Source organism: Chelonia mydas, chromosome 7 (genome assembly GCF_015237465.2).
Source record: "Chelonia mydas isolate rCheMyd1 chromosome 7, rCheMyd1.pri.v2, whole genome shotgun sequence".
NCBI lineage: Eukaryota > Metazoa > Chordata > Testudines > Cheloniidae > Chelonia > Chelonia mydas.
The window spans coordinates 100245186-100271717 of record NC_057853.1 but is presented as its reverse complement, the minus strand read 5'-3'; the positions used below and the strand labels follow the sequence as shown (position 1 = coordinate 100271717).

General features: G+C 42.5%; 1 protein-coding gene across 1 annotated transcript; it reads left to right on the top strand.

Moving 5' to 3' along the window:
- The first annotated feature begins 3455 nt into the window (after positions 1 to 3455).
- On the top strand, positions 3456 to 18666 carry FOXI2 (forkhead box I2). The gene is made up of 3 exons (XM_007053042.4): positions 3456 to 4390; positions 4860 to 7209; positions 17676 to 18666. The coding sequence occupies exons 1-2, from the start codon at positions 3793 to 3795 to the stop codon at positions 5408 to 5410; spliced, it is 1149 nt and encodes a 382-aa protein (XP_007053104.2). The 5' UTR covers positions 3456 to 3792; the 3' UTR covers positions 5411 to 7209; positions 17676 to 18666.
- Positions 18667 to 26532: the final 7866 nt, after the last annotated feature.

The window sequence follows — 26532 nt, the reverse complement described above, 5'->3', positions numbered from 1 at the left end:
AGACAAATTCGTCACTTCTGTCCTGGGACCCGCACCCCGCTAGGGATGGCCCTGATCCTCTGGCAAGGAGTTCCACAGGTTGACTGTGCATTGTGTGAAAAAAATACTTCCTTTTGTTTGTTTTAAATCTGCTGCCTATTTGGTGCCCCGTAGTTCTTGTGCTATGAGAAGGAGTAAATAACAAAATCTCATAGGAGGAGAAGATAATAAGACCGGGAGTTTTCAGCTTGCAAAAGAGACAAGAGGGGATATGATAGAGGTCTATAAAATCATGACTGGTGTGGAGAAAGTAAATAAGAAAGTGTTATTTACTCCTTCGCATAACACAAGAACTAGAGGTCACCAAATGAAATTAATAGGCAGCAGATTTAAAACAAACAAAAGGAAGTATTTTTTCACACAATGCACAGTCAACCTGTGGAACTCCTTGCCAGAGGATGTTGTGAAGGCCAAGACTATAACAGGGTTCAAAAAAGAATTAGATAAGTTCATGGAGGATAGGTCAATCAATGGGTATTAGCCAGGATGAACAGGGATAGTGTCCCTAGCCTCTGTTTGCCAGAAGGTGGAAATGGGTGACAGGGGATGGAGCACTTAATGACCTGTTCTGTTCATTCCCTCTGGGGCACCTGGCATTGGCCACTGACAGAAGACAGGATACTGGGCTAGATGGACCTTTGGTCTGACCCAGTATGGCCGTTCTTATGTTCTTACAGCAGCCATTCCGTACCCCTAATCATTTTTGTTGCCCTTTTCTGAACCTTTTCCAATTCCAATGTATCTTTTTTGAGACAGGGCGACCACATCTGCATGCAGTATTCAAGATGCGGGCATACCATGGATTTATATAGAGGCAGTATGATAGAAAAAATATCTTCTTATCTGTCCCTTTCTTAATGATTCCCAACATTCTGTTTGCTTTTTTGACTGCCGCTGCACATTGAGTGGGTGTTTTCAGAGAACTATCCACAGTGATTCCAAGATCTCTTTCTTGAGTGGTAACACCTACTTTAGACCCCATCATTTTATATGTATACTTGGGATTACATTTTCCAATGTGCATTACTTTGCATTTATCAACATTGAATTTCATCTGCCATTTTGTTGCCCAATTTTGAGAGATCCTTTTGCAGCTCTTCCCAGTCTGCCTGGAACTTAACTATCTTTAATAATTTTGCATCATCTGCAAATGTTGCCACCTCACTGTTTACCCCTTTTTCCAGATCATTTATGAATATGTAGAATAGGACTGGGCCCAGTACACCACTATTTACCTCTCTCCATTCTAAAAACCGACCATTTATTCCTACCCATTGTTTCCTATCTTTTAACCAGTTACCAATCCATGAGAGGACCTTCCCTCTTATCCCATGAACGCTTACTTTGCTTAAGAGCCTTTGGTGAGGGACTTTGTCAAAAGCTTTCTGAAAATCTAAGTACCTTATACCACTGGATCCCCCTTGTCCACATGCTTGTTGACCCCCTCAAAGAATTCTAGTAGATTGAGGCGTGATTTCCCTTTTCAAAAACCATGTTGATTCTTCCCCAACAAATTACGTTCATCTATGTGTCTGACAATGTTGTTCTTTACTATAGTTTCAATCAGTTTATCCGGTACTGAAGTCAGGCTTACTGGCCTGTAATTGCCAGGATCACCCCTGGAGCCCTTTTTAAAAGTCGGCATCACATTAGCTATCCTCCAGTCATTTGGTACAGAAGCTGATTTAAATGATAGGTTACAGACTACAGTTAGTAGTTCTCCAATTTCACATTTGAGTACAGGTTGCACCAGGAAGGTGTAGGGCTGTAATAGCCTCCTTGGTCTGTGCACACAGCTTAGAACAAGGTCAAGATCAGCTGAAGTAGGCTAGGAAGTGTGGGAAACTCATGTATATTGGCACTGTCCCCTTGTGGACCTTTGTGACAAATAGCTGTTCAGCCTCTTCATACCCCTGTGATCTGAGCATCTTCAGAGTTCCTAGGAAGTTCCTATCTGCAGGACTAATGTCCTCAGGGTTTGGTGCAATGGGAAGTTTGGGTGCACAAGGAGAGTAGGATCAGGCCCGCAGAGGCACACATGTCTCTAGCTCGCACCTGCCCCTCCCCTGGTCTCCCATGTATGTGGGCACCTGTACAGGTGAAGTCAGTTTGCATTCTTGGACCTGAGGTGTATACAAAAGTTGTGTGTCTGACTTTGCAACTCTGTCCTTGGAGCTATATTGCACCTGCCCATAGTGTATTTCCTTTGAAGGTTTGTTTCTCCTCTGCTTGCCTGAAAACCACAGGGTGGTGGCAGTGTCCTTCCTACTTCGTTTAGAAAACATGATTAGGAAATATGTGGAAATTTAATATTTTGGCTTAAATCCACACATTGTTGGAAATGTTCGGTTGAACTGAGAATAAGCAAGAGTTGCACTTTAGCAGCTCTTTCAGGCAGCAACACACGGGTGGGATAGCAATGGCACGGAACCTTCGAGTCCCTCTGTTTCGGTTTTGATGCGGAGGAGGGAAGCGGGCAGGAAAAGCACGGATTGTTTGCAGGAACCCTGATCTCCTCCTCCTGAGCGCTGAACTTGAGGAGCGTGGGCTGCCAGCTTCTTCGCATTTGCTCCTGGGCGATAAAGTGATTTCCCCCGCTGCTGCTGCCCAAGGGGAGAGAGAGGATTTCTGAGGTACAGACGGGCTCTCGTTTGCCCTCTTTCCCCTCCTGGGCCACCCGCTTGTTTGCTCTGTGAGCATGGCCATTCTGCACACCCGGCTCCGCGCTGCCAGCCTCCGGCTGGGACCGAGCCGCCCCGGGAAGGGGAAGAGCTCTGGGGCAGGAGAGGCGGGTACGCGGCATCCCTTCGGCTCGGGGCGCCGGTGAGTGGCTTGCCCTGGGGGTAGCAGTCTGTGGCGGGCATCGCTGGCGGGCGCGGCTGTTTTGCACAGTGTGTGTGTCGCGCAGGCCCTGGGGTGCCAGCGGGCAGTGCAGAGAACGGGCGGCGGGGCTGGGGGGTGCAGCGGGTGGCAAGGGACCGGGGCGCGCTGTGTGGGGCTGGGGCGGTGCAAAGCGGGTTGTGTAGAGGATGGGTGACTGGAGGGTGGGGTTGTTGTGAGCACGGTGGGGGGGAGGGTGCTGCACGGGAGAGAAGGTGACGTCGTGTACAGGAGGGAGTGGGGTGTCGGGGTAGTGCAGAGGGCTGCTCAGTTCAGGGGTGTCTTTAGAGGGTGGGGTAGTGCAGAAGCTGGGGTCATAGCTGGATCGTGAAGAAGAGGGTGCAGGATGGGGGTATGGAGGGTGCTGCGGAGGGTTGGGCGGCATGTGGGGCTGCAGGAGGAATCTGTGCAGTGGATGGGGCATTATGTGAGTTGGTCAGAGGGTGCGGGAGGGGACGGTGCAGAGGCTGGGTTGTGCAGAGAGCGGGGAGGGTGGTGTATAGGCTGTGAAGGGGGCGATGCAGAGGATGGGTTGTGCAGAGGACGGGGTGGCCTGTGGGGGGTGCAGGAGGAAGTTGAGAGGTGCATGTGGGGGTAGTGTGGGTTGAGCAGAGGGTGCGGAGAGGCTGTGCCCAGGGTAGGTGTGGCAGCCCGTTGGTTGAGTGGAGGTGGAGTGGCGAATGGGCGGTGCTGCCCCCTGCTCCAGCCTGTTTTTGCTATTTGCTCTCTGGTTTGAGGTCGCCTGCAGCCTGAGTCTACCCCAGGCCATTATTTAAATGCCTTTCCCTAGTGCCTGGGAGCTCAGTAGTCCGAGACATCCAGGGCTGATGATCTGTGCTCCAGTCCTTCAAACTCCACCGATCACAGGGGATTATGAACTCTTTTGGGCAGCAGCCCGCAAATCCACAGTCGGCCCCCCTCCAGCATCCCAATGCACAGGATTTACTGGACATGGCGGTGTACTGTGATAACCTAATGTACCCGCAAAACCTGCACCACCATCACCACCCACAGAGGCCATCAGCTCATCCAGCAGGCTATGGGCTGAGCGAATATAGCCCCCCAGCAGCGAACCCCTACCTCTGGATCAATGGACCTGCCATCAACTCGTCTCCTTATCTCTCTGGGACTAATGGGACTTCTTTCATCCCCTCAGGTTATGGGACCAGCCAGAGACAGTTCCTGGCCCCTGCATCAGGCTTTGCAGGGGCAGATCTCAGCTGGTTATCTCTCTCCAGCCAGCAGGAGTTTTTTAAAATGGTGAGGCCCCCCTACTCCTACTCGGCTCTGATAGCGATGGCCATCCAAAACGCTCCGGAGAAGAAGTTGACCTTGAGTCAGATTTACCAGTACGTGGCCGAAAACTTCCCTTTTTACAAGAAGAGCAAAGCTGGCTGGCAGAACTCCATCAGGCACAACCTGTCCCTCAACGACTGCTTTAAGAAAGTGCCCAGGGATGAAGACGATCCAGGTAAGGAAACCCCCATTCTTCTCCTGAGTGGGAGCACGTTGCATACTGGTACCGCGTCGCCAAGGGACTAAAGTCACACCCACGCTGGCATTTGCAACGGACCAGCTCCCAGGCCCCCAGTGTAAAATGCGAGTATTATTTATCAAGGGTTGAAATAACAGCGGAGCTCACTGAAGAGTGAGTAGAGACGCTTTTGGATGCTAAACTTTGGGCCTGTTTAACATTATTAGCACGCTGGCTGTAAAGGCAAATAGCAGCTTGTGTCGGGGGGCGGGGGGCTAGTTACACGTCGGTTAACCATTGCAAAGGTCGCTGTCGCCACGGGGCAGGGGACTGGCGACTGCCCCGGCAGTATTCTGCCCTTCTGCCCTGTGAAGCTTTGACCAGTCAGGTATTGGCTAACGGGACAAAGCCCTGGCCGAGCTGTACCCCCAGCCCCTGAGCCCATGTGCTGTTCATTTATTCACAGGGAAAGGCAATTACTGGACCCTAGACCCGAACTGCGAGAAAATGTTCGACAACGGCAATTTTCGAAGGAAGAGGAAAAGGCGGTCGGACGCTCATGGGTCCAGCGCCCCGGGAGCGCCCCACAAAGCGGAAGACAAGAGCGGCGGTGCCTTGAAGTCTCCAGACTCCTCGGGCCTGGGGGGCCTGGGCTCCCCTGCACCGCAGCACTCTCCCGCCGCCGGGAGCGGGCCCAAGTCCTCCCCCACGCCCGCGCTCCAGCGGAGCCCGTGTTTCTCCAGCTTTGCCTCCAACATGCAGGCCATTGTCCATGGGAACCAGGGCTTCGCGAGGCAGCTCTCGGGAGGGCTGGCGGGCGAGTTTTCACACGGGAGGCAAGATGTGCCTGCTCCGAGTTCCTGCTCCGCTTCCAGCAGCGGCACTGCCCAGAACTCCGAACCGAGTCCCCTGGCCCACTCGAGAATGAACGGCTGCGCCAGCGGCCAGCCAAGTGGGCTCATTAACAGCTTCAGCGTCAACCATCTGATTTATAGCAGGGAGGGGACAGAAGTTTGAACTGACTGTGGAATAACTTCGGTGCAAATCACAGAAGCCATGTTCTGTGCCTAGAAGTTTGTACATACCGTGGTACCCAAAATAGTTTCTTGTTAGTTTTGGACACTGTGTTATTGTGCCTTAGAACGAACACACACACACACACACACACACACACGAATTAAATGTCTATAGACTCTATTTGACTGAGGTGTCCCCACACCCAGAATCCCATCCAGTAGTTTGTTTACAGTATTGATGCTATGCATACAGATCTAGACGACTGACCTTAACAAAATGCACTAATACACAAGATAGGAATATTTTTGTAATATATACATTATATATAATGGCTCTGTACAGCTGTTAGAATAAAGTAACCCTTTTTTGAAAATCGAGGTGAGAGCGCCTAGACGTGACATTCCCATGTAATGTGCTGCTGATCTCTGCAATCTAGGTAACAAAAAGCTCCCCAATCGTGTGGGTTTTTTTTTTTTTTTTTTTAATTCTAACGCGATGCAAAACTATTTTCTTCTTTTCTACGTTTTATGGAATTATAACATTTTTCCATCTAATACTTAAAATTAAAATGGCTTTTCCTGACAGACGACAATGAGGTTTATTTGTTCTTTCAGGTTTTTCCGTTTAGAAAATGACTTCGGGGTTTCAAACTGTCATTGTTCTGTATACACGGTATATTTTTCAGTCTGAGAGGCACCAGTCCCGGAATGCTAATGTTGGCAATACCAAAAAGAGGCTCTTTCAGCTTGGTATAATTGAGATATTGGACACACTATATGCATGGTATCCATTTTATTCTTCTCCAGACTTTAACAGCATAACAAGAGTTTGGTTTAAACAAACGGGTGCCTTCTTAAACTAAAATAATGTCTACAAATAATTCTCACTGGGAATTTAACACAGAATTGAAGCCAGTTAACTGCAAAGTTGTTCTTCGGTGCTTTAATACATTCAAGTAAAGCGCAGTATTTGCCCGATACTGATTTTGGAAACCTGGTGTCTGTCATCGAAGTTAACATTTGTCCTGAAACCTGGTGAGCTGATAAGGGCTTTCGAGCAGATAGGATGGAGGGTGAATGGAGTGGAGTACAGCAGCTTTGCTATCAGACAAACGCTCGTGCGAATAAGAGCTGGGAAAGACTTTCCGGTCTGGTAGGAAGGTCATTCGGAATCGAAACGCCAAATACCTGAGATTAAACCGATTTTTCGACAAGACAAAATGGAGCTTAAGGCCCCCCAAAAGGAGAAAAATATCACCTCAAGGCTGCTATTGGAAACGCCATTTCTAATTCAGTCTTTTCTGAGGGGTTTTGCTTCGGATTGGGCCTTTATTCAGGGAACCGGCCATGAAATTGATTTGTCAAACATATACATGATTTGTAAATACATCTGAACTGGGGAGATCCTCAGCCAGTTTATACCAGCTGAGGATCCGGCCTTCTGACTATACTATAGTCATTAAATGTTTGCTATATTTAAAAACAAGCGAACAAAACAATCCGATCGCAGTCATGTTCCTTCCACTGAGATCTCTCTCAAGGCGCCGGTGGACTTTAAGGAGCACAGAGCCAAGGAACCATTCTTGATCCTATGCGAGTCTAACTGCCAAATGGTTTACCATGGCTGCAAGCGCTAGGAAGATAGTTACAGCTGTGCGGAGTTCTCCTGCAGCCAGGAAAACGTACCACCTCCTGCAATGTGTGTCGAAAGGAGACTTCACTAGTGGAAGGATCTGTGTTAAGTAAATCGAGTATCTCTTAATACCTAGCTTATTTTAGGACGACAACCGACTGCTCCAGGTGTGCCAAAGGGGGAGAAAGGGAATCGTATCTTCCGCTGTGGAAATATTTTTGATACTTTAGCACCAGGTGTTTTTCTTCATTCTACTTGTTGTGCATTCTCCTCTACCGTAATAACCCACAAATATACTGTGAGCACTGGCTTACAACGAACTGGCATTTAAAATATTAGCCTTCAAACAATTGGACCCAGCTAGGATTTCAGCCGGTTAAAAGTGAGTCTTGTCTTTCTGCCTTGCAGAGGTTTAAATGGAGGCTCCAAACATACAAAAGGTTTCAGAGCTGAACTTGTAATTTGGTGTCGGTTAGGACGCGTTTTAAGTGACTGCTTAACTTCAAATAGAGCCTGGCTGACTGAGGCAAAACCTGTGCCTACATTGTTGAAATAAACCCAGCCATGAGCAGATCCCAGCAGTCCTTATTTTGTTTTACAGGGCGTAAAATCCGTTCCCCTGTTTTCACACTGTGGTACTATCAGCAGGTTCGCGTGTTCAGCGTCCAATCTTCAGGACCGTTTGTAAATAAACTCTTTTATTTTTTCCAACACAAAAGATCATCTTTGTGTCAGCCCATGGAGCTGACAATAATTTATATGAAGAATTTCAGATTTAATCGAGCGTCCAAAATTAATCCGGATCCCCGCTGAGGAGCTCTTTAATTACTAGTTTCCTGAATGCTAACCTCTTCAACGATCTTTTTTTTTCCCTGGGGCGGAGGGTAGAAATTTAGAGGACAAACCCTGTTCTCCCACCCCAACTATGGAGACTTCAAAATTCGGTCCGAGAACTTGTATCACGCTTTTTCCTGTGAGTCATTGCTTAAGAAGGATAGATTTTTGAAAATTAATTGCCAGTTAGGAGGGGGAAAAAAGGTTTATTTCTCAATATTAAAATTAAATAAATGGAAGAGTTATCTGAGGCAGGGAAGCTTGCAGGATATTAATTTACCATTCGGGATAGTCTTATAAAAAACTAACGCCAACAAACTTTTCTCCTTGGTGTGCTTGGTGCTGCAACATGTCTGATGTGGGATAGTACTTGCGGGAGATTTATTAAAAGAGAATGAACATTATTGCTTCAAAAGGCCATGTTCTAATTTGTCCTTTTCTAAGTGCTAACTGGAGAAAAGACTCCGAAGTTATATATATTTTCATAATGTAATATAAGAAGCTTTAAACAGCTAGAAAGCTAAATCTGACATTGCAGATTTTAGCTAGCAAAGTTCAAACTTCTAAATCACTTGGTTGCTTGTCAATTACATAAAGCTGGCTCAGAGCAATGGCTCTAATTAGTGAGAGGGGAGTGTTTGGGCAAAAGTTCAGGTTAAGTTTGTACTTTTTATTAAATATTTGATAGGAATCAAGATCGGTTTGGCTAATACTACTCACTTAACTTCTTATTGCCTGGTGCCTTTTTCCTCTTTGTTTTAGATCGTGCTTTGAAGGTCCGTGAGTTTGAATAACAAAATATTATGTATTACATAATCTGTTAAAATGAGTTTGGAGGCTCCACCTCTTGCACATGATAAAAATATAGGTCTGTTAAAAAGAAAAAGCTGGATAAATTACTGATGTACCTTGGATTCACTTGTTGAAAGATATGCTGGAAAATGTTTTGGTTTTTAAAGTAGCAAGCTTAAACAGCACTACAACTAAACTTAAGAGTTTAAAACTATGTTGGATTGTGTGTTTCCGGAAAAGAGGAGTTAAAATATGCAAGATTTATGTGTAAGGTTTTTTCTAGCTAGGCAGATGTCTTAAAAGAGAATCCAACTCTAAAACAGGCCTAGAATGAGACTTCACTGTAACTATAGCATTTGACCAGTGTCGAACTGCAGTCTTGTAAATAACATATATTTATTTAATGGAGCAGTTGCGAATGCTGCATATGAGAAAAATTGCTATTTCCAAGCCTGGCCATTAAAATAGAGTAAATATAATCCCTATATTTTTACCTATATTTTTATTTCTAAAACTGTCAATTAAAAACAATATTCACGTCTAGTCGCTAAGTTTATTTTACAGCTGGTCAGAATAAAAAACAATGTTTCAAGATATTGTTTTATAGCGTTTCAAAACAGTAACAACTGGCTGAAACACTGACGTTATTTGTTTGCAGTATGTTTAATTTTAGTTGCTTCCTTATAAAATGCTGGTGAATACGGTAAGTAAATTACAAATTTGCAGAATAATGTGAAGAGCCAAACTTGTAGCTTGACAAATTCCTGTTGCTAAATTTCTTGCAGCAGACGGATAAAGAGAGATACATTAAGCTATAAAATCTGCTTTTAGGTTCTGAAACACACTGATTAAAGTAAACTGCGTTTTATTAGGAAGAACAAAGAAACAACACCTAATTTATAATTAAACACAGATAATAAAAGGCAAGAGATGGGAAGGGGTTTGGGGAACACAGCCCTACCCCAGATAAATGCGTGTTTTTTTTTAATAAGAGACATGATGTGCTGAAATCAAAGCAAGTAAATAAAGTAAAACACCTTATAATTGGTTTATAATTGAACGCATTCTTTCCATCTGCGGTCAGAAGTAAAGTGAAATTGACATGAGTCCCACAAACAAGTTCCGTGCTAGCAGCCGCTAGACAATACGTGTTGGCAGAGCCAAAGAACTCCCCCTGAGATAGACTGAAGACACTGTGACCTCAGAGCTGGGAAACAAATTATATCACTCAAACCACATTTTCTTTTGCTGCAGGATTACAGTGATCCGGATCCAGCTATATTGACCGAGTGAGGTATTTTTAGCTTGGGGCAATTTACATCAGGGTAAAGAGTAACATTTACAGCTCCCCTGAAAACACGCAACAAAACTGGAACAGGAGATTCCACTTCGCTATAGGTGTCTAGCCATTTTCGACCATGGACATTCTGTTTCACTTTATCGTAGACAGTGAGTCTGATCCTTCATCCGCTAAAATCCGGAGGAGTTTGGCCATTGACTTCAGCGAGAGCAGGATCTGGATCCCTTTTCCTGACCTTGCTCCCACGGACTCCGTGTACGTCAAATGTCTAGGAAAGCCAGCCGTCTGTCTATTTATAAGCTGTGGTCTAATTCTGTTTGTGCATCGTTTCAGATCGGAAGAAAAGTTTATTTGTAAATACAGATCAGTCTAAACTACGCGGTGAAGTTGTAATTCCTTTACATAAACGCATCTGTTCCGGGAAGAATTGTGTCAGCAGGGGGGCAAAGGGTGTAATTGCTGATTTTAGTGAAAACGTATACACATAGGCTGTTGTATATAAGCAACCCACGGGTTTTCCCCCTGCCTAGTTGAGTGAAGCATTGCCTTGCTGTTTGTCAGGCTCCTACTTGAAAAAGTTTAGGGCTGTACAAAAGACTTTTGCATCCCGGCCACCAGTGGTTAGAGACCTGAGCCTGTCGCTGCCTTCTTTGCTCAGGCCAAAAGCCCATTGGAGCCCAGAAGTAGTTTTAGTTGAAGAGTTATTTCTTGGAGATTTTCAGGATTGCCAAACTATACATATTTTGTTGAGCTTCAGCCTCTCACTACATCTGCAGGCAATGAGCCAGAACTCCAAGCCGAGCCAAGCTGCACTTGGGGCAGGATTAGGGGGATGGCAATGGTGGGTTTAGGACATCTTGATGTTTCTCCCTGATCCGGGGCAGTGCAGGAGCTGGTTCACTGCTCAGAGAAAATTAGAGCAATCTGAGGGCTGTTTTATCTTGTGCTAGCTGTCCATGTAGGGAACAGTTGGATATAGGCATACCCCAATAACACTTCCTTTCATTCACGCATAGAGTGGGTAGGGAAGGCTCTGTACACTACTACCAAGGCGTCTCTTACATAGGGAGAATATTCAAGAAGCTAGTTAAAACAGGTTTATGGTTGATTTGAGCCAGGGCATACTGGTGAATCTGGACCAATTATACTAACATTGAGATTACAATATACCAAAGCTACCACTATCTATCTAGAGCAGTGCACTGCTTTTGTATACAAGCAGATATTAGGCTATAGGATAATCAAAATGCTTCTTTTTTGGAAGCAAAATGTGATCAACCATTTGCAGTGCTAAGTGATACTGTAGCTGGTGGATTAGTGGCTAACCTGCTTTAACATTTAACTCTGGAACTGTGGTTTGAACCCAGCCTCAGATCCTAAACCAAGGGAGTCTGGAAGTCTCTCTAAGCAAACAATGGTCCTCCTTACAAAAACAGCCAGGCATAATTTGGTTACTATTCCTCCCCACGAAATGGCATAGAGTGAGCTTGGAGAGTGCATAATGAATGACCTCTGGCTCATAAGGATAAACTTAATTTCAGCTGCATGTAAACCAGACCTGTAAGGTGCCGGGTGGATTAATTTAAAGAAATGGAAGAGTCAGATGATGAAGTCCAAATAATATATTTGGTTTTGCCACAGCAATACTTATCTCTTAAAGAATCTATAATACGCTGAAAACCAGGGAATTACTTTTCTTCAGAAAAACAAACCAACAAAACAGCACCACAAAACACCTTAGTCTGTAAATGGATTGAATTTGAGCCCAAACATTTTAGTCTTAGCTCTAGAGGGCACAGTAAATGCAATAATTCTCTATGCTACACTGGATTTTTGGATAAACAGAAGATGTTTACTATAAATACAAACAGGCAGTGGCAAATGAAATTTGTTTGCTCGCTTTATTTTCTGTTTTCACACACAGAGTAGACAGAGCAAATTAAGAACATAAGAATGGCCATACTGGGTCAGACCAATGGTCCACGTAGTCCAGTATCCTGACTCTGACAGCAGTCAGTGTCAAATGCTTCAGCGGGATTGAACAGAACAGGGCAATTATTGAATGACTCATCACTGTCATACAGTCTCAGCTTCTGGCAGGTGGAGGTTTAGGGACACCAAGAGCATGGGGTTGCATCCCTGCCCATGTTGCCTAATAGCCATTGATGGACCTATCCTCCATGAATTTATCTAATTCTTTTTTGAATTCAGTTATACTTTTGGCCTTCACAACATCTCTGGCAATGAGTTCCATTGTGGATTGACTGTGCATTGTGTGAAGAAGTACTTCCTTTTGTTTGTTTTAAACCAGCTGCCTATTAGTTTCATCAGGTGACCACCTAGTTCTTGTGTTTTGTGTATGTTCACTTTCTCCACAGCATTAATGATTTTATAGATCTCTATCATATCCCCTCTTAGTCATCTCTTTTCTAAAATGAACAGTCCCAGTCTTTCAAATTTCTTCTTGTATGGACGCTGTTCCATATCCCTAATCTCTGCCCTTTCTCTGCACCCTTTTCAATTCTAAGATACTGTGTTTGATATGAGACACCCAGAACTGCACGCAGTATTCAAGGTGTGGGCATACCATGGATGTATATAGCGGTATTATGATATTTTCTGTTTTATTGTCTATCCCTTTCCTAATGGTTCCTAACATTCTGTTAGATTTTTTGAGCAGATGTTTTTGAGAGAACTATCCATGAATACTCCAAGATCTCTTTCTTGAGTGGAAACAGCTAATGTAGACCCCATAATTTTGTATGTATAGTTGGGATTATTTCTTCACATGTGCATTATACAATGCACATAAACAATGTGCATAAACAAACTAGAGAAATGCAACCTAGATGGAGCTTCCATAAGGTGGGTGCAAAATGGTTGGAAAACCATTCCCAGAGAGTAGTTATCAGTGGTTCACAGTCATGCTGCAACGACATAAATGAGTGGGGTCCCGCAGCAATCAGATATGGGTCCAGTTCTGTTCAATATCACCATCAATGATTTAGATAATGGCAGAGAGAGTACACTTATAAAGTTTGTGGATGATACCGAGCTGGGAGGGGTTGCAAGTGCTTTGGAGGATAGGATTAAAATTCAAAATGATCTGGACAAACTGGAGAAATGGTCTGAAGTGAATAGGATGAAATTCAATAAGGACAAATGCAATGTACTCCATTTAGAAAAGAACAATCAGTTGCACACATACAAAATGGGAAATGACTGCCAAGGAAGGAGTACTGCGGAAAGGGATCTGCGGGTCATAGTGGACCACAAGCTAAATATGATTCAACAGTGTAACACTGTGCAAAAAAAGCGAACATCATTCTGAGATGTATTAGCAGGAGTGTTTTTGTAAGCAAGACACAAGAAGTAATTCTTCCCTCTACTCTGCGCTGATTAGGCCTCAACTGGAGTATTGTGTCCAGTTCTGGGCACCACATTTCAGGAAAGATGTGGATAAATTAGAGAAAGTCCAGAGAAGATCAACAAAAATGATTAAAGGTCTAGAAGACATGACCTATGAGGGAAGATTGAAAAAATTGGGTTTGTTTAGTCTGAAAAAGAGATGACTCAGAGGGGACATAACACTTTTCAAGTACATAAAAGGTTGTTACAAGGAGGAGGGAGAAAAATTGTTCTTCTTAACCTCTGAGGATAGGACAAGAAGCAGTGGTCTTAAATTGCAGCAAGGTCAGTTTAGGTTGGATATTAGGAAAAACTTCCTAACTGTAAGGGTGGCTAAGTACTGGAATAAATTGCCTAGGGAGGTTGTGCAATCTCCATCATTGGAGATTTTTAAGAGCAGGTTGGACAAACCTGTCCAGGATGGTCTAGATAATACTTAGTCCTGCCATGATTTCAGGGGACTGGACTAGATGACCTCTCGAGGTTCCTTCCAGTCCTATGATTCTATGATTACGTTGCACTTATTAACATTGAATTTCATCTGCCATTTTGTTGCCCAGTCATCCAGGTTAGGGAGATCCCTTTGTAACTCTTCGCAGTCAGTTTTGGACTTAACTATCTTGAGTAATTTTGTATCAACTGCAAATTTTGGCACCTCACCATTCACCCTCTTTTCCAGATCATTTATGAATATGTCACCAGTCCCAGTACAGATCCTTGCAGAAACCCCTCTATTTATGTCTCTCCATGGTGAAAACAGACCATTTATTCCTACCCTTTGTTTCCTATCTTTTAACCAGTTGCTGATCCATGAGAAGAACTTCCCTCTTATCCCATGACTCCTTACGTTGTTTAAGAGCCTTTGGTGAGAGACTTTGTCAAAGGCTTTCTGAAAGTCCAAATCCAATATATTGACTGGATCACCCTTGTCCACATGCTTGCTGACTCCCTCAAAGAATTCTAATAGATTGGTGAGCATGATTTCCCTTTACAAAAGCCATGTTGACTCTTCCCCAACATACTGTGTTCATCTATGTGTCTTTGATCATTCTGTTCTTTACTATAGTTTCAACCAATTTGCCTGGTACTAAAGTTAGACTTACTGGCAATTGCCAGGGTTTCCCCTGGAACCTTTTTTTAAAATTGGTGTCACATTAGCTACCCTCCAGTCGTGTGGCACACAGGCTGATTGCAGCTATAAGTTACATACCATAGTTAGCGGTTCTGCAATTTCATGATTGTATTTTAACACAAACTGGTTGAGGTGAAGCCTAAGAGCAAGCCTACTGTTCACATTGACCAACTAACACATGTTAAAATACAATTTGCCTTGTCTACATTAGTTTTAGTTAAAACATGTTAGCCGAAATGTTTTAAAAATACATCTCCTATATATTGTTAAGACTGAAACCTAAAGATGTCAGTTTAAATGTCAACATTAACTACTTCACTGCTGATCATTTAGCAGATGCATCCAGCTAATCTGTTAATTCCACAATCCTAAACCACTTCATACTACATCTGCCACCTACCAAGTGTCATAATCCTCAACTTCCCCCGACAACTTCTATGATGTAGTTCTGCATTTTCAATTTGGCATAATTAAACATGGAAAATGTGTGAATAATTTCAAATAGGCTGGATTTAATATCAAAATAAATAACACTGGGGCATCTGTAATGACTATACTATCTCATTTTCTCATTTAGTTCATTAAAACCTCAATTTCTAAAATTTAAATGAAGATGCCACAAAATTTCAAGCTTGCCACATCGGAATGCTGCTGAATCCAGGTACACAGAGCCTGATATATAAGGCTCACATCTGCATTGCTTGTGCAAATTAAAGTGCCTTATGAAAGTTCAATACAGTGTTTCTAGATTGTTATGAAATTTGCTATAATAATAACAACATATCCTGGACCACCTTATCATTCACATGAAGGGTACTTTCCAATACGGTGAATATAATTTGCATCCACTTTTAGGTCTCCTCAAACTTCCTAAGCAGTATAAAGGGGCATTAATGTATATAGGATTTGGCTGCCTGTCTCTGAGCCTGATAACAAAGTTCATTTTTCTTTGTAACACTTACATTGTTTTTGTCTCCAGAACTACTGACAATTTCATCCAGTTCCCTTGTTCATCTGTGCAGTCTCTGACAAACCTTTATCAAGAATAGTCATTATATGAATGTAAGGGGGGGAGGGAGGCAGGCAATCACAAGAGAAAAGTTAGAAAAAAGAAATATTTGATAAGGTATGTGCGTATTACAATAATTGGGCAATATGTGCACACACAGATATATACAATATAAAGATATTACATTTATAATATAAATGTATACACAGCAATATTTTGTAATTGATTATTGAGCACAACTCTCCATTAGCTTCAGTGAGAATTCTCTTTAGCAGCTTATTGCACAATGTGTTCCATACGTATTACTCTTTTTGCCACAGTGTGTAGGCTTTGACTTGTATTTGATTGTCATACATGGTAATTTATCACATGTACTTCGATGTTTCATTGCTGTATGGGCTAATGCTCTTCATCTGCCTGAGGCACACATTAACTTTAGCACCTGACACAAAGTAACTCTGGCCGGTTTGATGTAACCTTGGTTTTTCGGTCCGAAACCTCTTTGCTATGATAAGCCTTGGGGCAGATTTGTTTGGATTGCAATTGAGATGGAAATGACTTTAAGAATGAGTAGATTTAATACTTTAATTAAAGGTTTCAGATTCAAACAAGCAATTTTAAACTCTGGACTTTTTTAAATGACATGGCCTTTGTGTTCCCAGTGTAATCTTAAGGGAGTCAGTACCTTTCCTTAAATTCCCTTTTCACTGTTCTCTTTCTGTAATAATAATTAAACATCTCATGAGGGTTAAGATAGCAGATCAAAAAAACATGTTTTAAAACTATTGTTTCAGGAAAGTGAGCTTAGCACAGCAATCACTGCCTTTAAACATTTGTCATGTAATCTTAGGGGTCAAACTCTGCCTCCTGGTGTTAAGCTTCTGTTCAGGAAAGCATCCCTATTAAGCACAGCATGTACTTAATTTAAGTCCCACTGAGTCACTTGGACTTGAGTACATGTTTGGAATTGCACTTGTTTAAATGCAGACCTGAGTCAGGACCTTATTCTGCAAGTTGGGGGTGGGCAAAATTTTTGGCTCGAGGGCCACATCTGGGTGGGGAAATTATATACAAGGCCATGAATGTAGGGCTGGGGCACGGGGTGCGGTGTGTGGGAGGGGGCTCAGGGCAGGGGTTTGGGGTGCAGGAGGAGGTGTGGAGTGCAGAAGGGGGCTCAGGGCAGGTGGCTGAGGTGCAGGAGGGGTCCCAGGGACCACAGGGATGTTGTGCTGGCCGCTTCCAGGAGTGGAGTGGGGCCAGGGCAGGCAGGAAGCCTGCCTTAGCCCACTGCGCCATGGGGCTGGCAATCCCACAGGCTGGATCAAAAGCCCTGATGGGTTGGAGCTGTAGTTTGCCCTCCCCTGCTGTAAGTAGATGCATTGGACTCGTCCCAAAACTGGAACAAATGGGAATACTCATACAGTAAGGCCTGGTCTATGCCTAAGACTTAGGTCGACCTAGCTACATTGCTGAGGGGTGTGAAAAATTCACATACGTCCCTGAGAAATGTAGTTAAGTGAGCATTGTAGTGGTGCTGTTGTAGCATAGACACACCCGAAGTCACTGTACAACCTAAGTAAAGGCAGCAGAGCTAGGCCCTAAGTGAATATTGATGTCAATCATCTCCCTAGACTATTTTATGAATTATTCCTAACATGGGCCAAACACTGCTCACCTTACTCACACCTGTAGTTTTATTGTATGACTTGATTCTGATCGCACACCAATCTAAATCAGGAGTAACATTCACTTAAGTTGCTGGAACGTAAAGCTACTTAAAGGAAGATCAGAATCAGATCCAATGAGACTGTAAGGGGAGTGAGACTTGGATTTACCTGGTTGAGAATAATTATACAATCTACTGTAGGATCTATCTAGAACAGAACATGAAATTAGACTAGTCTTTGTATGTACAAAAATAAGGCCCCAGTCTACAGTTCATGGTGCATGGGCACACTGTACAGCCCTGTTAACTTACCTGGGGTTCTGGATGGGATGGAGAAACTTGCAGGATTGGAGTCCGGGATTATTTCATGCTCTTCTTCTTGCTTTCAGCATCAATAATTTTACTTTTAAAATTTTATGCCCATCTTTATTTTTTGCTAAAACACAAAGTAGAAAAAATATATTTATAACAAGAATTCTATTTTATTCCCAGGCTACATCAGTTCTAGCCAACTACTGGCCAGTGTCAAATCTTCTCTTCCTGAGCAAGCAACGCAATATACATGGCCATGAAGCCATCAGCACTTAGGAAACTCCAGCTGGTACACAACACTACAGCAGGTATCCTCAGCAATCCTGGCTACTGTGAGTACATCAAATTTGTCCTCCACTCTCTACATCAGATTTCCATACAATATTGGATGAAGTTCAAGGTCTCAGTCCTTATTGTAAAAGTGCTCCATGGCCTGGGCCCAGGATATCTAAAATATTGACTAAAACTCTGGGATGCAAACCATATCTGATGACTTCACTCTTTTAGAACAACAGAATTTTCTACCATAATGGTAAAGCTCAGCTGTGCTGCAGATGGAAGTTTCTCAGGGCCAGCCCAAGACTCTGGAATGCCCTTTCCAGGAATTAAGGACCATTGCAAATCTCATCACCTTCTTTCCATCCTAACAGCAAGGCACATTTATTTGACTTTGCCTTCTCCAACCAACATAGAGCAACATGTGTGTGTGTGTAAAAATCCAAAAAAAACCTACCTCACTGCTCACATTTCTCCAACTTGGGAGATGATGAGAAAAAAACATGTGACAAACATTAGCCATGTTGCTTAATGCACTATTGGAAGGTGCTCAGATCTATGGTGATGCCCTTATTTAAACTAAACTTTTTGATAAGGTCAAAACAGAATTTCATTCTGTGAGAAATTTCTTTTTGTTTTTTTCGTTCTGATTTGAAATGAAAAAAAAATCAAACTTTTGGAATTTCCCAGGGAATAAGAATTCTGGGTTCTGACCAGGTCTAGTTATAATATTTTAGTAACGGTAATAAAACATGAATTAATCTCTTCCAATAATATAGCATTTAGAGCCATAATCAGATCTTGTGTAAGTGGCTTGCAACTCCACTGAAATAAAAAAGGTTGTCCCTCCTTATAACAGGAATGAATTTGGCCCTGTCTAGTTAAAAGCACATTTCTTATTGCTTCCATATTTTCAATATTATATTAACTCATGAAAATCAGAGACTTTTCTCAGCACTGTTTTGTTCGTTATTTTCTGTTAAAATGATCCACATAAATTTTATTCTGTTTCCCCTCATCCCCATAAAACTTACCATGCAGACCAAGTTCAAGATGCAGATAAGATCATCCAAAATTAAACTTCAAGATTTCGTGCCCAAGTTGCTCACCTTTGGATATGGCAAAAGAATTATTTCTAATTTACTACTCAGTTCTTTAAGGTGCTCAGCACCTTCAACTCTTATTAAAGTCTGTGGGAGTTGAGGGTGCTCAGCATCTCACAAAAGTCCTCAGTACCTTGCATGATCAGGGCCTTTTTGAACATTGGCATGTTATGTTCTCATTTTCTTTAAGGCATCAAGTACTCACCACTGCCAAGGCAGGTTTCCAGACTACATTGGAAGGTCTGATTCGGTTTTGCAATTTCTCTTTCTTTTAAAGAAATGCTACATTCCAGGGTAAAATTTGATCCTGTGCAGTAGAGAATTACTAGTAGATGTCATTCCTAGCAGCTATCTGCCCAATACCCAATGTACTGTACCATGGTAAAGAAATAGCATTCAGAAAAATAATCCTGGATACCTTTTGTAACCGTGCCCCTTCTTGGACCACAACTGAGAATGCTGAATTCAGGACAAACTGCTGAGACATAGGGCAGATACACCCAGAGACTGGTGGCTAATCCCCCATAGGATATACCAAACCAGCAACAAAAGTAAACTTTTGTTTCACCACACTGGTTAACAAGAAGTCATAAAAGCAGTTTCCTTAGGCATTCCAGTCCTTGTATTACCACCGAAAACACTAGACTTAAAACCGATCTCTTCAAATAATAGGTTCTTCTGATCCCAAGGACCAGTCACGCATCCAAGTCAATCTATAACTTATCCAAAAATCACACTGATGCCAATCCTTTAGTATCTAAAATCTAAAGATTTATTCATAGAATGAAAGGTGAGCGTTAAAATTGGTTAACGGAATCAAATACATACAATAATTGCAAAGTTCTTGGTTCAGGCTTGTAGCAGTGATGGAACAAATGCTGGCTTAAGTCAAGACTCTGGCTGCTTCCAAATCATTGGAAGGTCCTCAACTCTTTGGTTAGAATGCTCCCATTAGTATAAGTTCATAGTCCAGAGGCTGGAGAAGGATAGAGGCAAAATGGAGGGGTTTCCAGGGCCTTTTATATCTTCTGCCACACGGAGGGAATCCAATTGTTCTTACTATGTAAAAGTACAGTAACAAGATGGTGGCTGGAGTCACATGAACAAGTCACATGTCTATGCATTTTGCCTAGTCATTGCAGGAAGCCATTACCTATACTTCAGAAAGTACATTTTCAGGACAGTCCATTCAGTGTAGATGGGCATCTCCCATGGTCCATTGTCAATTAAGTGTTTCTTGATGAGCCACTTAATTTGAATAGTCCCTCCAAGATGTGCAGGCTAACTACCTTGTGGGCGTTTCCCCAGGAGCACATATTTGAAATACAGGTATAGAGCCAATACTCATCACTTCAAATACAAAAATGATACATGCATACAAATAGCATAATCCTAACCATCAAATCATAACCTTGTCATAGACATCTTACATGCCACATTTTGTACAAGATTTGTTGCAAATATATAACAGTGGTTGCAAAAATGATCTATATGGTCATATTTTAATCAGATAATGTTATGCCTTTTAATTTACATTTTAATGTTTTTGTGCTCCTCACTTATGATAGCAGAGATTCATAGATTTAAATTAATAAGGGACTAATCATTTCTAGCTATGGGTCTACGTGACACACTCCCAAGCTCCGACTCGTTAGCTGAACCTTTTCTTAGGATGCTGGACTCCGCAGTCTAGCTGCCCTAGCCCTGAAACCGGGGCTTCAGACTTCCTGAACCGCCCCCTCTCCCACCCACTTGCATATATATGCTCCTCCAGAACTCCATGGAGATTGTGTGAACATTGGGCTACTGTTTTAACCCCTTTGGGGACAATGTGGCAAGAAAGCAAGGAACAATAGATTTATCAACCGAATTTTCTAACTGCATAGATCTTCAAAAAATAACAAAAATCCTGAGACACACCCTCCCTATATCTAATCTCACCCCTTCTGTGAGTCTGAGGTTTGTCAGTGTTTCAGATTGGGTCACAGAATCCCTCCTCCGCATTTGCTCTCCCTCCCTCCCTCCCTCCTGCCACTCCTGATTATATGTGGTGATGGTCTGCCACTGTACAGACCAGATCCCTGGTCTTAAATAGGGTCTCTGTCTCTGAGCCATGTCCTCCACTGGGTCACTCCAACTCCTCCCCCAGTCACACAGCCCCCACCTGTGGGCCCCTGTCTAGTAAAGCCATTGTTCCAGGGAAGTGGGCCAGTAGTTGAGAGTCATTCAAAGTGGATAGCTCCAGACTGCAGTTTTGATGGCTTCTCAATGATTGTCCTTCAACAGGGTGTCAAGCACCTTTCCTGGGCAGGGCACTGGCTGGAATGCAGTACAATACACTGTCCTCAGGCAGTCTTAGACATGTGTTCAACCCATAATACAAAATGGAGTTCATAATTTGATACAGACTTATCCCACTCTGTCACTCCGAGTTCTATTCCTATCTCTGCCACAGGCTTCCTGAACATTTTCTCAAACCAACATGACTAGGCATCTGATGTTATTGCTGGGGTCATATTATTTGTTGTTGGTAAGTATTCATAAAGCTGGCAGTTTATTCAGGAGAGTATGTGCAACTCCCAGAATGTTCATACATATTACCATGAATGATTATTCCCCTGAAAATTCTACTTATTATTCTCAAAAGGCAAATATTGGTGGGAGAAGCCTCACAATCCAGATAACTTGCTTGATCCCCAAAGAAGGAGCTTCCCTTTGCCTGACTCCATTGGAACACCTCAGTAGTCCAGCTTCTATAGGAGTCATTGACAAGGATACTCCTGCGAATACTTCGGTCTGGCCTACACGACACAGTTTTATTGGGAAACTTGCCTTCTGTCGGCATAGCCTTGCACATATCCCCACTCAGTTCTGAGTCCTGCCAACAAAACCATGAACTTTTACTGGGGAAGTTAAACCAGGTCCCCTCTACCGGTACAGTCTAGTGTCACAATGCCCTCATGAATGAAGAAGTTCCTCTACCACGACAAGGATTCCTCCAGCAACGAGCCCACAATGTCCACATAGCAGTGACTGCTCTGGTCTAATTTTTAAACTCTCTGTTGCCCAGGGATCACGGTGATCAGAAACCCATTTAAACCATCCAGCTTGTTTTGGAAATATACCTCTTTACCTCCATGCCACTCTGGAAGCACACCTGTACCAGCCTGGCTCCAGGTAAAGCTCCAGCTAAAGTTCTTGCTGCTGCCTGGTCTAGGAGAAAGGGCCTGGATTTCCTCAGTCTGTGGACGAAGGAACTGAGCTGGCACAGCTTTGGAATTTCCACTGGAATTAATGTATATGCAATGATCTTGTAAAGGAGATGCAGAAGCTGGGGTACAGCAGGGATGTGAGTGTCCAGGCTGGACAAAGAGGAAGGAGTTGTGGTGGGCTTATAAAAGAACAAAGAAGGGCAAAAAGAAGTCTGGTGCTGCCCCCCCAGAGTTGCTGCTATTATGTGGCGCTCAATGCCATGCTAGGCAAAACCAACAGAAGGGAAATTTGACAAAGATGTCAAAAAGCATTCCCATTTTCAGGCATTGTAACCAAATAAAATGAAATACACTTGAAAAAAACCCACTGGCAGCGATTGTATGCTACACACGCCAAGAAGTGAACATTCAACATAAGAATGGCCCTACTGGGTCAGACCAAAGGTCCATCTAGCCCAGTATCCTGTCTTCCGAGAGTGGCCAGTGTCAGGTGCCCCAGAGGGAATGAACAGAACAGGTAATCATCAAGTGATCCATTCCCTGTCACTCATTCCCAGCTTCTGGCAAACAGAGGCTAGGAACACCATCCCTGCCCATCCTGGCTAATACCCATTGATGGACTTATCCTCCATGAATGTATCTAGTTCTTTTTGAACTGTGTTATGGTCTTGGCCTTCACAACATCCTCTGGCAAGGAGTTCCACAGGTTGATTGTGCATCATGTGAAGAAGTACTTCCTTTTATTTGCTTTAAACCTGCTGCCTATTAATTTCATTTGGTGACCCCCTAGTTCTTGTGTTATGAGAAGTAGTAAACAACACTTCCTTATCTACTTTCTCTACACCAGTCATGATTGTATAGACCTCAATCATATCTATCCTTAGCCATCTCTTTTCCAAGTTGAAAACTCCCAGTTTTATTAATCTCTCCTCGTACGGAAGCTGTTCCATACCCCTATACTATGGATTTATATAGAGGCAACATGATATTTTCTGTCTTATGTTCTATCCCCTTCTTAATTATTCCTAGCATTCTGTTCGCTTTCTTGAGTGGTAACAGCTATTTTAGCTAATAATTCAAGCTATATGATTTTGCAGAAAATCAATTGTAAACTGAGGAAAAGCAGGTTTTCTAGTCCAAAACTTGCCTACTGTGTTTAGATTCAGGAAAGAGGTAGAAACACCATGCGGTTAGCACAATGGGGCTTGGTTTGGACAGGCTCACACCTCTATCCTGCAGTCACAGGGGCTGTCTGCCGCTTGTGGAGGGACCCATTTATCTTGGCCTGAACAGCTTTCCAGTCCTCTGGAACAATTTCACCAAACTTTTCAAGCCAGTAGTGTTTTATCTTTGCCTGGCCATTTCTAGGCAGAGCAGCCTGGTTTCTCCTGCCGTGGCAGAACATCTTCCAATGCCACTTTGGGGGAATCATCACTGTGCCAAGGTCAGCAGCATACGGGCCTCAGTAACCACAAGCCCCCTCAAGCAGCTGCCTTTTGTGGGCCTTTGGTACCCTCATAAGCTGGAAATCTACCAGATCACCACTGAGTGTAATAATTTTAGTAGTCTTTACTACCCTATTCCTAAAGTTACCCGACACCTGGCCACCCACTGCTCATGACTAGAGGGTTTGAAAAGTGTCCCCATATACTCGCCATGCTGCACGCCGTTAAATGGCCAGGCCCTTGTGTGCCTGTCATATTTTTATGCAGCTACATATGGGAAACAAATCTGGGGTTGTTATACTACTTGTTATAATTTATTTTTTGTATTACCATAGTACTAGTGATGGACGAGGACTCCATTGTGCTAGGCACTGTACAAATACAGAAAACCGTTACCTGTTGCCTACACTCACTCCTGTCATCAACCACTGAATTTGTTGCTTTTGCTAATATGACATGATGAGACAGCAGCACTTTACAAGTCTGCTTTCAGCAATGCAAAAAGAGCTCTATCCTTCAGCCTATTCATGCGACTTGCCCCATTGCCCTTACGTTGCACTGGGCTAGTTTTGTAACAGAATAGTATTGCGATATTGTGATAACTTGCTCTGAAACTAACACTTTCTTATGGGAGTTGTTATGGTAGTCCTAATCACTCTAGCACGTTAGAAACGCTGTCTGTTTGAGGCATGCAAAAGGAATGCATGCTTAGCCATGTTTTTATATAAAGTATTATGCCCATGTCATATAGGAAGAATGTTCGATTATTTAATGGTTAGAAAATGGTATTTCCTGAAGCATTTAATTATTACTTCTCTTCTGACTCTACAAATGACATTGTGCTGGGAATTTCCTGGAAGTGCTGTATCACAGATCAGGATTTCAGAAGTAAGGTGTTTAGGAGGTTTGGGAATAGATACACCTTTTGTGAAAGGTGTATCATTTTACAGTTGTCAGACGTAGTTTCAATTTAGCTGAAAAAGTCAGCATTCAATTGTAAAAAAACCCAACAGTTAGTAATTACACATCATATTATTTTTGTAAATACCTGAAGAAGACAAATCCTATTCATTCAGGTGCATATGAATATAATTTTGTCTACAGCAAGAATCTGATGTTAACATTTCCTTATCACAATCCACAAAGGACAGGATCAAATAAATGGGTTTGTTTGCTGCTGTTAGTGTCTGATTCGTTAGCATCACCAACAATGTCATCTTCTCACTATGATATAATTATTTATTTTGCAGCAATGTAGTAATGCTAAAATTTCATAATTCAGTGGCAAAGTGCAAAAGTTTACCAATTAATAGTTAGCACAATTAGTTTCCTCTGTGATAGACTACTGTGGGGTTTTTTCCTGTAGGTCATCTGTGAGTTTGAGACAATAAGCACAAAGTGAAATTACACTGTCTATGGTATTTACTTGCATTTTTGTCTCGAGGATGTTTTTATATGGAAACAAGCCTTGAATTTTCATTTTTGGGGGTATATTCTACAATCGTTTTATTTTTAAAAAAATAACAACACACTTTTTGTCTGGGAAAATGATGGAACAAATAGAATGTTGAATTTAGTCATATGAAACTTCTATTTGTTTGTGCAGCTCTAGTGAAACCAGGCATATCCCTAATCTCAGGGGGCAGTTAAATATTTAGTTCTACAGTATGATGACAGCTAGGGCAAATCCTTGCTGTTCAATGAAGAATGGCCTCTTCATTTCACACCACTGTAAAGGAGATGAAATGTATATCTGATATCTGAGTCTAATGGCTCTCTACAACCGTAAATCGGATCAGTTACATAATTTCACAAACTCTGCTCATAAAAACTTTCTATGGGAATCACGGCGTGATATGAGAGAATCATGCTGCCACCCTCTGGGAAATAGTGGCCAATAGCGGTCATCTCTTTGGTGGAAATGAAGGAAATATTGACTCCTGCTGAACTAGACACCTTCAGTAAGTCTACTTAGTTTAGTATAGATTTGTTTGTAATTTAAGTGCTTCACGCCTGCTTTCATTATATTTTCGTTTCAGTGCTTTAAAATTTGCAATACAGCTTAACATACCTTTCAGCTTTACCCAGCTGCTAGATTTGACTCTTATTTTAGGTTTTGTCCACAGACAAACTGATACTGGTTTAACTAAAGTTGTGCTTTCAAACGAAATTAAATTAATGAAATTTTGTGTGTTAACCCAAATGAAAGTGTCTATCTTTATCTGGTAAAAAAGGATTACATTAAACCCAGCTAAAACCTCTTAAACCAAAATAAAAATGTCTAAGCAAAAAAATTTAAATTAAACCACTCCAGTGTCTGAGTGCAGGTTAAGTTTTAGGCTTCAATTAACTTCCATCCCACATATATGTAGTGTAAATTACTCACAGGGCAAATTCTGGTTTATGAATCAAAGTTTATAGAACACAGTACACATTGTCAATCTTTTCTCCTTGTTATACCACCATGTGCTATCTATATAGTTCCTCTCCTTCCTTGGTGTTTATAGCCTTCAGACGTTTGTAGATTATCATGTCCTCCTTTGGTCAAGCTACAGCAAAGTTATATTGTACATATTTAAATAAGAAAACATGGAAGGGGCTGTTGCATGGACTGGGGGATGGGCTTCTGGGTCAGCAGTTACACATCCAAAAAATGTGCAAAAGGAGCAACAGCCACTCTTTCAGCCTATGGGCTGGTGGAGCAGCTGTGGAGGGCTGATCTGAGTGCTGCAGCCTACTAGCAGAAGGGGGAATTAATTTCACCTTCTTTTCCTGCAGAATTCCCCAAACACTGTCAAAACCAAGGCTTGGTCTTCGGAGGGGTTAATTTCACTGTCCCTGAATGGGTGATGAAGAGGCTGAATATGTTTTTAGTTGCTTCATTTTTAATAGAGCCCAATGTTTTTTTAAACTAAGATCTCAGCAATAAATCAGGGAAATCGCTTGCCTAGTAACTTAAATGAGAGAAAGAGAGCTTTAAAAAAAGCTTTTAGAAGAAAGT

What these genes read in the sequence shown, in the direction of transcription:
- FOXI2 (XM_007053042.4), top strand. Translation starts at nt 3,793, where the DNA reads ATGAACTCTTTTGGGCAGCAGCCCGCAAATCCACAGTCGGCCCCCCTC. An exon ending in CAGGGATGAAGACGATCCAG is followed by an intron (nt 4,391 to 4,859) that starts GTAAGGAAACCC and finishes ATTTATTCACAG; the next exon opens with GGAAAGGCAATTACTGGACC.